The 14,013-nt window shown below is 48.3% G+C and overlaps 1 protein-coding gene, 3 non-coding genes and 3 pseudogenes across 4 annotated transcripts; all 7 read left to right on the top strand.

The window, feature by feature from the left end:
- Positions 1-415: 415 nt before the first annotated feature.
- LOC126533176 (5S ribosomal RNA) lies at positions 416-534 on the top strand. The gene has a single exon (XR_007599964.1). It is a non-coding gene; the product is annotated as a 5S ribosomal RNA (ribosomal RNA).
- Positions 535-1,050: 516 nt separating this feature from the next.
- LOC126533187 (5S ribosomal RNA) lies at positions 1,051-1,169 on the top strand. The gene has a single exon (XR_007599968.1). It is a non-coding gene; the product is annotated as a 5S ribosomal RNA (ribosomal RNA).
- Positions 1,170-1,709: 540 nt separating this feature from the next.
- LOC126533034 (uncharacterized) lies at positions 1,710-3,798 on the top strand. Its single transcript, XM_050180224.3, has one exon. It carries the CDS (start codon positions 1,739-1,741, stop codon positions 2,951-2,953), a length of 1,215 nt encoding a protein of 404 aa, XP_050036181.1. The 5' UTR covers positions 1,710-1,738; the 3' UTR covers positions 2,954-3,798.
- A 2,788-nt stretch (positions 3,799-6,586) lies between these two features.
- Positions 6,587-6,705, top strand: LOC126533308 (5S ribosomal RNA; annotated as a pseudogene).
- Positions 6,706-12,200: 5,495 nt separating this feature from the next.
- Positions 12,201-12,319, top strand: LOC126533052 (5S ribosomal RNA; annotated as a pseudogene).
- Positions 12,320-12,834: 515 nt separating this feature from the next.
- On the top strand, positions 12,835-12,953 carry LOC126533205 (5S ribosomal RNA). Its single transcript, XR_007599976.1, has one exon. It is a non-coding gene; the product is annotated as a 5S ribosomal RNA (ribosomal RNA).
- A 515-nt stretch (positions 12,954-13,468) lies between these two features.
- On the top strand, positions 13,469-13,586 carry LOC126533316 (5S ribosomal RNA; annotated as a pseudogene).
- Positions 13,587-14,013: the final 427 nt, after the last annotated feature.

Raw genomic sequence — 14,013 nt, 5'->3', positions numbered from 1 at the left:
CAACTGGCGCAGCCTACTGGTAGAGCCAACGTCGAAGCGCAAAAACAATATGCAAGCCGCTAGGCGATTGTACGCGCAGTGACGGTGGTAACCGGTATAAGTAATGGTGCAAAATTTAGTCGCACAAACTGCTAACCGTTTACCTATTACACCCGTATCCAGCTCAGTGACAATCAATAACTTGGCTCATTACTAGCGCCAAACGTGGGCTGCAGCGGACGCACATCGTTGCGCTCGTCCTCTTGTTTTATTGCGAGCTCGACTCGGCAGCGACTAACCACAACAAACGGAGCAATCCACGTACACGACGTGTGCCTGTACTGTCAACGGAAAGACAGTGCCGCGTGCGTGCTGTAGCAATACGTTGCGAATGCACATAGCACGATACAGGTGCAGTCGTAAACATAGCATCCCTGCCATCGGCCATACCATGCTGAATACGCCGGTTCTCGTCCGATCCCCGAAGCTAAGCAGCATTGGGCTCGGTCAGTACTTGGGAGGGAGACCACCTGGGAACACCGAGTGCTGATGGCACCCTTCTTTTTGCTTTTTTTTTTTTATTGCGTGCTTCTGTGACTTAATTTTTTTTCTTTTTTTTACACTCACGTGTGGTTGGTTTTATTTACTGTTACGTTCAACTGGCGCAGCCTACTGGTAGAGCCAACGTCGAAGTGCAAAAACAATATGCAAGCCGCTAGGCGATTGTACGCGCAGTGACGGTGGTAACCGGTATAAGTAATGGTGCAAAATTTAGTCGCACAAACTGCTAACCGTTTACCTATTACACCCGTATCCAGCTCAGTGACAATCAATAACTTGGCTCATTACTAGCGCCAAACGTGGGCTGCAGCGGACGCACATCGTTGCGCTCGTCCTCTTGTTTTATTGCGAGCTCGACTCGGCAGCGACTAACCACAACAAACGGAGCAATCCACGTACACGACGTGTGCCTGTACTGTCAACGGAAAGACAGTGCCGCGTGCGTGCTGTAGCAATACGTTGCGAATGCACATAGCACGATACAGGTGCAGTCGTAAACATAGCATCCCTGCCATCGGCCATACCATGCTGAATACGCCGGTTCTCGTCTGATCCCCGAAGCTAAGCAGCATTGGGCTCGGTCAGTACTTGGGAGGGAGACCACCTGGGAACACCGAGTGCTGATGGCACCCTTCTTTTTGCTTTTTTTTTTTTATTGCGTGCTTCTGTGACTTAATTTTTTTTCTTTTTTTTACACTCACGTGTGGTTGGTTTTATTTACTGTTACGTTCAACTGGCGCAGCCTACTGGTAGAGCCAACGTCGAAGTGCAAAAACAATATGCAAGCCGCTAGGCGATTGTACGCGCAGTGACGGTGGTAACCGGTATAAGTAATGGTGCAAAATTTAGTCGCACAAACTGCTAACCGTTTACCTATTACACCCGTATCCAGCTCAGTGACAATCAATAACTTGGCTCATTACTAGCGCCAAACGTGGGCTGCAGCGGACGCACATCGTTGCGCTCGTCCTCTTGTTTTATTGCGAGCTCGACTCGGCAGCGACTAACCACAACAAACGGAGCAATCCACGTACACGACGTGTGCCTGTACTGTCAACGGAAAGACAGTGCCGCGTGCGTGCTGTAGCAATACGTTGCGAATGCACATAGCACGATACAGGTGCAGTCGTAAACATAGCATCCCTGCCATCGGCCATACCATGCTCTGCCTCTGGACACGGACGCGTTCGGACGCAAGATGTCGAGCTCTGCAAGAGCGGTTTCAGCGGCCGCGTCTGGCCGTGGTAACAGGTCTTCTGTCGCCCCACCGGGCTATCGGTTTGTACTACCGACTTTGCCATCAGGCGAAACTATGAAGGAGTGTCTGTTCTTACATTGTGACGTTGCCGGGAGACCATACCGCCTCGAAGACTTCCGTGACCCGCTGCAAGAACTCGGTGTACTGAAAGACGTGACCGGTATTGGGCCCTTCCAAATGACGCATGTGTGGCTCATCAAGCTACGAACTCCAGAGGTGAAGGAAGTGCTGGTTAGAGCGGGAGGCCTGGAGGTAAAAGGGCGCTTTTGCGCCGTCATTGACCCAGTGCAACAAGACATCACACTCAAAGTGCACTGGGTTCCATTCCACGTTACCGGGGAAGCATTGAAGAAGGCTTTCGACCACTATGGCGAAGTGAAAGAAGTAAGACAAGAAGATTGGAAGGTGAGGGGCTTCGAACAAGCTGAGTCTACCACGCGTATTGTGCGGATGACGCTCCGAGAGAACTTAACACCGGACGCTCTGCCCCATTTGTTCAAGATATTTGGTGGCTCTGTGCTGGTTGTCGTTCCCGGGAGAGCTCCGATTTGCCTGCGGTGTCGACGCAAAGGACACATTAGAAGGGACTGCAGAGTGCCAAGGTGTTCTGAGTGCCGGGAATTCGGCCATGAAGCACATGATTGCGTACGTACGTATGCAAGAGTTACTGGCAGCACGCAACCCGACGACGAAGGTCTCGAATTGATGGAAGAGGAGGTAACGGAGAAACCGACAGCGTCCTCGGAAACGCCGGTTCAACAGGTGGCAAGTGTCGCAAAAAAGGTGGCAACGCCATCCGCGTCGACACAGGACGCCACAACAGGAAGAAAGCAAAGAGAAAGAAGAAGGAATGAAGAAGAGAAGACACCGCCTGCGCCCGCAGAAACGGATCACGGGTGTGACGCGTTTAACGTGGAGATGGACGCGGAGCCAGAGACGCCATATGAGACGCCGGATGAGATGGTCACTGAGGAGCCAGCCGTGCCTTCCAAGAGGCACCGAAGCGATGCTCCAGAAGAGGAGACGCCGGCTGACAGTGTTCAGCGCCTGGAGCCGCAGTGGATGGTGGTCCGGTCGACCCGGGCCAAGAAAGGGAAGTCCGCCCCACCTCAACGGTCAGCGTCGCTCACCCGAGAAGGGCAGGCGACGCAGTGACCAACGCGACTGGTGTCGCGGGTGCCCGTTGAAGCTGTCGTGCCGACAGGGACGCTCAGTTTGTGAGGGTTGCTATTTGCTGGGGGCCTTACTGTTGTTTTGCTCTTGCTCTTTGAAATGGCTATGTCATTAGCTCCATTGCGCGTGGGAACCCTCAACGTTAGAGGTTTTAGGGCGAGACGGCGGCAGCGTCAGCTCCGACGCGTAATGTTGGAAGAAGATTTAGATATATTGGCGATTCAAGAGACTAAAATTGAGAGTGAGAGTCAGACTGATAGTATGGTTGCACAGTTTAGTGACCGCTATACTGTATGCGTTAGTCATGCTGTTGGCACAACGGCCGGTTGCTGTATGTTTATTAAGAAAGGTTTGGGTATAGTTGAGGAAACAGTTATAAGTTGTCAGGGTGGTCGATTCGTGCTGTGCAATTTTGTATATTGCAACATAAAATACCGAATATTATGTGTGTATGCACCAACGAAAGTGAATGACCGGCTAAGTTTCTTTCAAGAAATATCGCACTATCTGAATACAGACAGATGTTTGATAGTGTTAGGAGATTTCAATTGCGTTTTGAGCTCGGACGATCGTTCGAGTGATGGATACTGGGCTGATAAGAGCGTTGTCTTTCTGAGGGGGGCCATTGGAAGAGCTCTGTTGGAAGACATTGCACATTACGCGAAAGGAGGCAATAATCGGCATTATACTCATTTTCAAGGCAATAGCCATGCAAGGTTAGACAGAGCTTATCTTTCGCAAGAAATCGCCACAATGTGCGATGACTACAAGGTGCTGAACATAACATTTAGCGACCATTGTTTAGTAGCCTTCACGATAGGGAAAAAGATCACCGCAAAGCCTGGAATGAAATGGGAAACATGGAAATTAAACGCGAAACTTTTAAAGGACGACCAATTTCTAGAAAGTGTACGCACAGAAATTGCCAAAGCAAATAATGACTGTGAAAAAGGATGGGGTGAGCGATGGGAGCGATTTAAAGAAGTCGTAAAAATGAATGCCATAGAGCGAGCAGTAGAAATGCGTTTTAAAGAGCGCCAAGACGAAAATAACCTTAAAAAAATGCTTCAGGAATTTGTGGATGCCGAAACTGCAGCGCCAGGCACCTTTATGGAAGAAATAAGGGAAACAAAGAGTAAAATTGAGGCTATCGACACGGAAAAATACCGTGGCGCACTTATTCGCGCACGAATGGGAAAGATCTTGGCTGATGAAATGCCAACAAAGCGTGCATTGGGAACTGAGAAAAAGTATGCGAAGAGAAACGACATAGTTGAGATTGAATACAAAGGGAAAATATCTAGAGATGCCGAAGAAATCAATTATGCGTTCACGGAATATTACAGGGAGCTCTTCAAGTGTAGAATACCGAGCAAGGCTGGGTATGAAAGCCATTTTCTAACCACTCTACCTAGGTTAGACGCCGAAGAAACAGATAGATTATCAGAAGATATCACAGCAAAGGAGATCGAAACGGCCATTGAAGACCTTAACCCTGGAAAATCGCCAGGACCTGATGGCCTAACAGCAGTTTTTTACAAAGCCTTTTGCTCGAAGATAGCCATCTTATTAGAGCGTGTTTATATGGAGGCGTATCAAAAAGGTCGTTTGCCACCGTCCTTTAAAAGGGCGTATACAGTCTTGATACCAAAAAGCGATGACGCAAATAAACTTAACAAAGTAACAGGCTACAGGCCAATTACGCTGACAAACGTAGATTATAAAGTTTTAATGAAGATATTTGCGCGGAGACTACAAGGGGTTATTGGTGCTATAGTAGGACCGCATCAGACCTGCGGTATAAGAGGGAGGTCTATATTTACTAATATCCATGTGGCTCGCAGCATTCTTGAAACTTGTGATGCAGATTTTAGGAAAGTCGCTATGTTACAAATTGATCTAGAAAAGGCGTTTGACAGAGTATGTCACAATCTCCTGTTTACAATTCTTGGCTATGTCGGTGTTGGATCACGGATAACAGAGGGAGTTAAAATGGCATACAGTAATTGTACAACTAACCTCATTGTCAACCATAAGCTAACTGAAAGGATTGAAGTGCGTTCCTCTGTTCGTCAGGGGTGCCCCCTGTCACCTATTTTGTTCGCAATATATCTAGAGCCTCTCTGTAAAAGAATTATTGATAGTCCGGACGTGCGAGGATTCAGCTTAGAAGGATGTGAGGTACGTTTATTAGCTTACGCTGATGATGTTGTTGTTTTCTGTGACGATAAGGAGAGTGTTCGAGCTACCATGACAATTATGCGTGAGTTTTGTGACATGACGGACAGCAATATAAACCTGAATAAGTGTGTCGGCTTGTGGCACGGCCGGTGGCAAACAACGCCGCGTGTTTTTGAAGGTATGCAGTGGAAGCTCACGCCTGGGATTTACCTTGGTGTACCATTAGGCACACATCGAGACACTAAAGACTTATGGAATGGCAAAGTCCAGGAATTAAAAGCTCAAACTGATAAGTGGGCCGGACGTGACCTCTCTATATTTGCACGTGCGGCTATCTGCAGAATCTTCTTGGTGAGCAAGCTGTGGTATCTCATGCAAGTCCTGAGTTGTTCCCGATTCAACCTCAAGAAATTCCATAGAGTATTTGCTGTTTTTGTGTGGCAGTCTGAATATGAAAGAACAAGCAGGAACAACTTGTTTCGCAAGTTGGGTCAGGGGGGCTTGTCATTACCAAATTTATACTTAAAGCAACTGATTTCTAGATTTTTGTTCTTACGAGACACGACAAATCCTTTCTTACGAACAGTTATTCAAGTCCGATTGAGCAATGTCTTACCTAACTTTGTTGTCTCGATGAGGGAGGGTGGGTGTTACGCAACGAGTAAATTTTTACGTGAGGTGGTCGTAGCATTTAGATTTTTAAACCACCACTTTTCCATAGAATATTTGGCTGCAGTCAGTCGTAAGCGGATAAGCTCGGATTTAATAGATATTATGTTCCCAGAACCATTATACCGATTAATGTACCGCGAAGGCCAAGGGAAAGATGTCCTAAAACGTGTGAAACGAATGATTGTACCAGGGGGAGTGAAAACATTCTTTTTTAAACTACATACTAATACCTTGCCTGTAAAAACATGGCTAGAAGAAAGAGGGGACTATTTACCATGGGGGACTAACTGTTTGATTTGCAAGAAACCAGAAACTATAGAACACGTTTTTCTGGACTGTTGGAGTGCGGTCTTCTTTTGGGATATTATGCAAAGAACTATTAAAAAAGAATTGCCGTTAACAGCGCATGGTATCCGTTACCTGTCCACAGTGCAAGACAGTACACCTTATGACATGTTCTTTCTTCTCGGCCTTCACAGTATCTGGAGAAACCGCATGGCTGTAAGGAACTGTGATATAAATGTGAGAACAGTAAACTCGTATTTTGCTGAGAATGTCAGTAAACTGCGGGAAGGTTTTCAGAAGTTAGCGTATGACGATGATCTGTTGTCATTGATGGATGCCCTTGCCAAAATGAAAGTTTTGTAATCTCAACCGCAAGCTTCAAGCGCAGCGGTGGGAAAGTGAATATTGTCAGATGGTGGGAGCAGTATGTATTGATGTACCTATTTGTTGATTGTCTGGAAATAAAGAAAAAAAAAAAAAATCGGCCATACCATGCTGAATACGCCGGTTCTCGTCCGATCCCCGAAGCTAAGCAGCATTGGGCTCGGTCAGTACTTGGGAGGGAGACCACCTGGGAACACCGAGTGCTGATGGCACCCTTCTTTTTGCTTTTTTTTTTTATTGCGTGCTTCTGTGACTGATTTTTTTTTTCTTTTTTTTACACTCACGTGTGGTTGGTTTTATTTACTGTTACGTTCAACTGGCGCAGCCTACTGGTAGAGCCAACGTCGAAGTGCAAAAACAATATGCAAGCCGCTAGGCGATTGTACGCGCAGTGACGGTGGTAACCGGTATAAGTAATGGTGCAAAATTTAGTCGCACAAACTGCTAACCGTTTACCTATTACACCCGTATCCAGCTCAGTGACAATCAATAACTTGGCTCATTACTAGCGCCAAACGTGGGCTGCAGCGGACGCACATCGTTGCGCTCGTCCTCTTGTTTTATTGCGAGCTCGACTCGGCAGCGACTAACCACAACAAACGGAGCAATCCACGTACACGACGTGTGCCTGTACTGTCAACGGAAAGACAGTGCCGCGTGCGTGCTGTAGCAATACGTTGCGAATGCACATAGCACGATACAGGTGCAGTCGTAAACATAGCATCCCTGCCATCGGCCATACCATGCTGGGATTCCACTTCCGGCCACCGAGTGTGACGGACGTGTAAATCATGGGCTCCGTAGGAGCGGCTTCAGCGGCCCAGACGGGCCGCGGTACCAGGATTTCTGCCTCGGACGACGAGTATCAAGTTGTTTTGCCTAGTCTTCCAACAGGGCGTTTTGTTTTGAATACCGTTTTTCTACACTGTGATATCAGGGCCCGCCCATACCGGGTGGAAGATTTTCGCGACGCGCTCGCCCAGTTATCGCTCCTGCCGGAAGTGGCTGCTCTCGGGGCCTACCGTATGAGCCATGTGTGGGCCGTGACCTTCAAGGACAGCGACGCGGTGAAAAAGATCGTGAGCGTTGGAGAGCTGCAGGTCAAGAAGGGCCGGTGTCTCGTCATCGACCCCGCCAACCAGGACGTACGCCTGAAAGTGCATTGGCTGCTGCCCAGCGTTCCTGACGAGGACGTACGTTTTGCCTTCGCGCCGTTTGGAAAGGTCACCGACGTAGTCCGCGAGCGCTGGCGGGTTCACGGCGTGACTGATAAGAACTCAACAACGCTGGTTACGCTGAAGTTGAAGCCGGGCGTAAAGCTCGACGACCTTCCGCATCAGGTGAGCGTTGCCGGGGAACTGGCTCTCGTGGTTGTGCCGGGCAGAGCTCCTCTCTGCCTACGCTGCCGCGGCACGGGCCACATTCGTCGCGAGTGCCGCATTCCACGGTGTGGTGCCTGCCGACGCTTCGGTCATGAGGACAGCCAGTGCGAGCGCACGTACGCTAGCGTCACCGGACCCGTGGGCAATGAGGACAACTCCGCCCTACTCATGGACGAGGCGGACATGGAGGACACGTCGACCACGGCGGGTGAAGCAGCTGACGTCGTGGCAAAGCCGGCGGTGCGGCTTGAACAGGAGGAGAAACAAGTCGCTCAGGCTGTCTTCACAGGACACCAACAAGCGACTGCAGAGGGAACCGCGGCCATGCCGAATGCTGAAGAGAAAACCCCACCTGATGCGGAGGTGACCTCCTCCCTCGTTGAACCTGAAGGCATGGACACCCTCACAGGCCCATCTACCCAACCGACGGGAAAACGGCCCCACAACCAGACCGTTAGCCGGACGGCGAAACAGGACGGCAGCGGCGGCGACGAGCCACCGCCCAAAGCGACAGGTATAAGGAGGTCGACCTTGAAGCTTCGGCCGAACGTTACGGTCGATCCACGGCAGGCGGGTAAACCGCCTCCGTAATTCCGTGCTGTCTAGTTCGAGTGGGGTTGGGGGGTTGGTGAGTGCAATGGCCGTCATCCTGAGCGCTAGTTTTTCAGAACCTTGCCAGGAAGGGGGGCTCAAGTTGCACTTGAGCGCCCTTTCCGGAAGGTCGAGCGGCGTCTCCTTTAGAGGCATTCCACGTGGTTGCCGGCGCACCTTCATGAGCGCTCATACTTGTGTAATTGTGATGGGCACCATTCTACCGTGTAGTCATGGCGGTTAATTTCGAAGGAATGCTACGTGTAGCAACGTTAAATGTACGAGGGCTCAGTGCAAGAAGACGGCAATGTCAGCTAAGTCGTCTCCTCTTGGATAATGACTTACATATAGTAGGAATCCAAGAAACGAAAATTGAGAGCCAAGAGCTAACCGACAGAATGGTGTCCAATTTTAGAGCGCACTTTGACGTGTGCGTTTGTCATGCGGTTGGTGGATCAGGCGGCTGCGCTATATTCCTAAGAAATAATTTTGGCATTTGTATGCAGTCAGTGTTTTCGTGTGAAACTGGGCGCCTCTTAGTGGCTGATTTCTGTTTTGAGGATGTGGATTACCGTGCTATTTGTATCTATGCGCCGAATATTGAAACGGACCGTCGATCTTTCTTTGAGCGTCTTGAAGCGTACGTAAACTGTTCCAAGGTCGTAATACTGCTGGGTGATTTTAACTGTGTTTGCTATGCTGAAGACCGAGCAAAATGTTCACGCATTCGTGATAAGAGTGCCGAATTTCTTAACGCAGTGGTGCATGATTATGACCTGGAAGATGTGGGTAGTGTTTTTGCCAGCGGTACTCGCCCGCGTTTTACCCACTTCCAACGTGACAGCCACGCTCGATTAGATAGATTATACGTGTCAGCCGAACTAGTGCCCTTATGTTGCGAATATGATGTGCAAGCTGTAGCATACAGTGATCACTGCTTGGTAACTGCCACGTTCGGGAAAGGACAGAGCAAACGGCCCTTTAACTGGGATCTCTGGAAAATGAATGCGCAGTTGTTGAATGACGATCCTTTTGTCGATGCTGTAGCGAAGGAACTAGAAAACCTGACTTCAGCCAAGCCATTAAGCTTTGCCATTCAATGGGAAGAATTTAAACAGAAAGTAAAAACAATGGCCATTGAAAGAAGCAGTGTCATTCGACACAACCTGAAACAAGCAGAAACAAAGCTTCGCCAGCAACTGCAATTTTTTATTAGCATGGAAAGTGTCGAGCCTGGTGTGTATGTTAACGAATTAAAGGAAGTGAGAACTGAACTAGAAAAGATAGATACAGAAAAATACAGAGCAGCACTTGTGAGATCAAGGTCTGAGAAGTTGTGGGCGGGAGAAACTCCAACGAAACGAGCTTTATCAGACGAGAAAAAGTACGCTTGTCGGAAAGAAATCCGCCAGCTAGCTAAAGGCAATCACATTACATCCGACAAAAATGACATCAAGCAAGGGATCGCCGATCACTTTAAAGATATTTTAGCTCATCCACGGAATCCTAAATGTAACTACCAGAATGAATTTCTCTCGCTGATGCCAAAGCTCGATGAAGAAGTCAGGACACGGCTGGAACTGCCAATTAGCCTGAGTGAGATAGAGTGCGCAATAGACGAGTTAACCATCGGTAAAGCACCTGGGCCAGATGGCTTGGGGGCCGCTTTCTATAAAACCTTCAAGTCTGCATCGGCCCCTGTTCTTCACGAAGTTATCAGCGAAGCGTATGAGCGAAAAAGATTGCCCTTGTCATTCACAACCTCGCATATCGTGCTAATTCCGAAGAGTGATGACGAGGAAAAACTTTTGTTGCCAGGGTCATATCGTCCGATAACTCTAGCCAATGTCGACTATAAAATATTCACGAAAGCTTTGGCCAAACGACTGCAAAGTGTAATTAAGACATTGGTAGGGCCGCACCAGACTTGTGGCATTAAAGGCCGCAGCATTGCAACGAATGTACACACGGCTCGAAGTGTGCTTGAGTGCTGCGATGTGATTGGCGATCACGTCGCGATGATGCAGATCGATTTGGCAAAGGCTTTCGACCTCGTCTCGCACAAGGCTTTGTTCTCCATGCTGGAACATGCGAACGTTGGCAAAGTCATAACGGAAGGCGTCATGATGGCGTACAGAGAATGCTTAACGCGCATCATTGTTAATGGGGAGCTCACCGATAGCTTTCCCGTGCTCTCGTCGGTGCGGCAAGGATGCCCGCTGTCGCCCCTTCTATTTGCTGCTTATCTCGAACCACTCTGTTTGGCGATCAGAAATAACGAGCGCATAGCAGGCTATCGGCTGCAGGAAGCACACGTTAAAATTTTGGCATATGCCGACGATATCGCGATTTTCTGCACAACCAAAGCGAGCATTAAGGAGGCAACGACTGTGGTTGAAAAATTTTGTGACTCAACTGCAGCCCAGATAAACTGGGATAAGAGTTACGGCTTCTGGCATGGTAGTTGGGAAGACACGCCGGAGACCTTTTATCGACTGAAGTGGTCGACGTTACCAACCCAATACATGGGTGTGCCTCTCGGAAATTACCGTGAACCTGAATCGTACTGGCTAGATCAAGTGTCGAAAGCAAAGGAAAAGGCTGACGGGTGGAGAGGAAAACAATTGTCAATGTTTTCTAGAGCCACTGTTTGCAACCTTTTTTTAGTTTCTAAGATATGGTACGTTATGAATGTGTTGTGTGCTGCGAGGGTAAGCGTACAAAAAGTTCACCGTGTTTTCGCCATTTTCATTTGGGCCTCCACCTGGGAGAGGATGAGTCGAATGAAATTGTTCCTCCCGGTCAAGAAAGGTGGGCTTGGTTTAGCTCATTTGTTTCTGCGACAAGTTGTCTCACGCTTTGTGTTTTTACGGGATCAAAACGATCTTTTTCTCCGGACAGTGATACAGGTACGGCTGTGTAGACAACTTCCAGGATTCATTGTTTCGACTGTTCATAATATGCCAGGAGCAGTGACTGGTTACCTACGTGAAGTGGTATGTTCATATAAGATGTTGAACGTACGTTTTTCACAGCAATACCTGTCTACCGTTACCAAGAAAAAACTATACAGAGATCTCGTGGCCACGATGTTCCCTCCACCTTTGTACCGTTCTCCGCAACGTGGAGGCCCAGGACAAGACGTTTTAAAGAGGGTGAAAAAAATGCCAATACGGCCGTCAGCTAAATCTTTTTTCTTCAAACTGCACACAAACACACTTCCCGTTAAGACCTGGCTTCATGAGAAGGGTATTTTCATCCCCTGGAGCACCGACTGCTTATTATGTAAAAAACCGGAAACAATAGAACATGCATTCTTAGATTGCTGGGACGCCATCTTTCACTGGGATGTTCTGCAGAGAACATTGAAAAAACAGTTACCCCTGGACCCATATGGAATACGCTTCTTACCGTTTGATAACGCCGAGGATGTCCCGTATGACCTTATTATGATCCTGAGCCTCCACGCTATGTTGAAAACTAGATTGCAATTTCAAAACGGAGACATTGTTGTTCGATCGGCTCGGGAAAACTTCATTGAGAGTGTTGTGTGTGTAAGAGATGCGTTCAAAGCGCTGCCTGATCCACCACAATGGATCTCCTTATTTGATGAATTAGCGTTGTTAAAAAGATTTTAATACCGTGTTGGCCAAAGTGTGGTCCACACGTTTTATCTTTGTAAACCTTGATTGAGTACGTCGAAGTCGGCAATAAAAAAAAAAAAAAAAAAAAAAAAAATCGGCCATACCATGCTGAATACGCCGGTTCTCGTCCGATCCCCGAAGCTAAGCAGCATTGGGCTCGGTCAGTACATGTGAGGGAGACCACCTGAGAACACCGAGTGCTGATGGCACCCTTCTTTTTGCTTTTTTTTTTATTGCGTGCTTCTGTGACTTATTTTTTTTTTCTTTTTTTTACCCTCACGTGTGGGTGGTTTTATTTACTGTTACGTTCAACTGCCGCAGCCTACTGGTAGAGCCAACGTCGAAGTGCAAAAACAATATGCAAGCCGCTAGGCGATTGTACGCGCAGTGACGGTGGTAACCGGTATAAGTAATGGTGCAAAATTTAGTCGCACAAACTGCTAACCGTTTACCTATTACACCCGTATCCAGCTCAGTGACAATCAATAACTTGGCTCATTACTAGCGCCAAACGTGGGCTGCAGCGGACGCACATCGTTGCGCTCGTCCTCTTGTTTTATTGCGAGCTCGACTCGGCAGCGACTAACCACAACAAACGGAGCAATCCACGTACACGACGTGTGCCTGTACTGTCAACGGAAAGACAGTGCCGCGTGCGTGCTGTAGCAACACGTTGCGAATGCACATAGCACGATACAGGTGCAGTCGTAAACATAGCATCCCTGCCATCGGCCATACCATGCTGAATACGCCGGTTCTCGTCCGATCCCCGAAGCTAAGCGGCATTGGGCTCGGTCAGTACTTGGGAGGGAGACCACCTGAGAACACCGAGTGCTGATGGCACCCTTCTTTTTGCTTTTTTTTTTTATTGCGTGCTTCTGTGACTTATTTTTTTTTCTTTTTTTTACACTCACGTGTGGGTGGTTTTATTTACTGTTACGTTCAACTGGCGCAGCCTACTGGTAGAGCCAACGTCGAAGTGCAAAAACAATATGCAAGCCGCTAGGCGATTGTACGCGCAGTGACGGTGGTAACCGGTATAAGTAATGGTGCAAAATTTAGTCGCACAAACTGCTAACCGTTTACCTATTACACCCGTATCCAGCTCAGTGACAATCAATAACTTGGCTCATTACTAGCGCCAAACGTGGGCTGCAGCGGACGCACATCGTTGCGCTCGTCCTCTTGTTTTATTGCGAGCTCGACTCGGCAGCGACTAACCACAACAAACGGAGCAATCCACGTACACGACGTGTGCCTGTACTGTCAACGGAAAGACAGTGCCGCGTGCGTGCTGTAGCAATACGTTGCGAATGCACATAGCACGATACAGGTGCAGTCGTAAACATAGCATCCCTGCCATCGGCCATACTATGCTGAATACGCCGGTTCTCGTCCGATCCCCGAAGCTAAGCAGCATTGGGCTCGGTCAGTACTTGGGGTGAGACCACCTGGGAACACCGAGTGCTGATGGCACCCTTCGTTTTGCTTTTTTTTTTATTGCGTGCTTCTGTGACTTATTTTTTTTTCTTTTTTTTACACTCACGTGTGGGTGGTTTTATTTACTGTTACGTTCAACTGGCGCAGCCTACTGGTAGAGCCAACGTCGAAGTGCAAAAACAATATGCAAACCGCTAGGCGATTGTACGCGCAGTGACGGTGGTAACCGGTATAAGTAATGGTGCAAAATTTAGTCGCACAAACTGCTAACCGTTTACCTATTACACCCGTATCCAGCTCAGTGACAATCAATAACTTGGCTCATTACTAGCGCCAAACGTGGGCTGCAGCGGACGCACATCGTTGCGCTCGTCCTCTTGTTTTATTGCGAGCTCGACTCGGCAGCGACTAACCACAACAAACGGAGCAATCCACGTACACGACGTGTGCCTGTACTGTCAAC

The sequence above is a fragment of the Dermacentor andersoni genome, chromosome 4 (genome assembly GCF_023375885.2).
Source record: "Dermacentor andersoni chromosome 4, qqDerAnde1_hic_scaffold, whole genome shotgun sequence".
Lineage (NCBI taxonomy): Eukaryota > Metazoa > Arthropoda > Arachnida > Ixodida > Ixodidae > Dermacentor > Dermacentor andersoni.
This window is presented reverse-complemented; position numbering and strand designations above follow the sequence as displayed.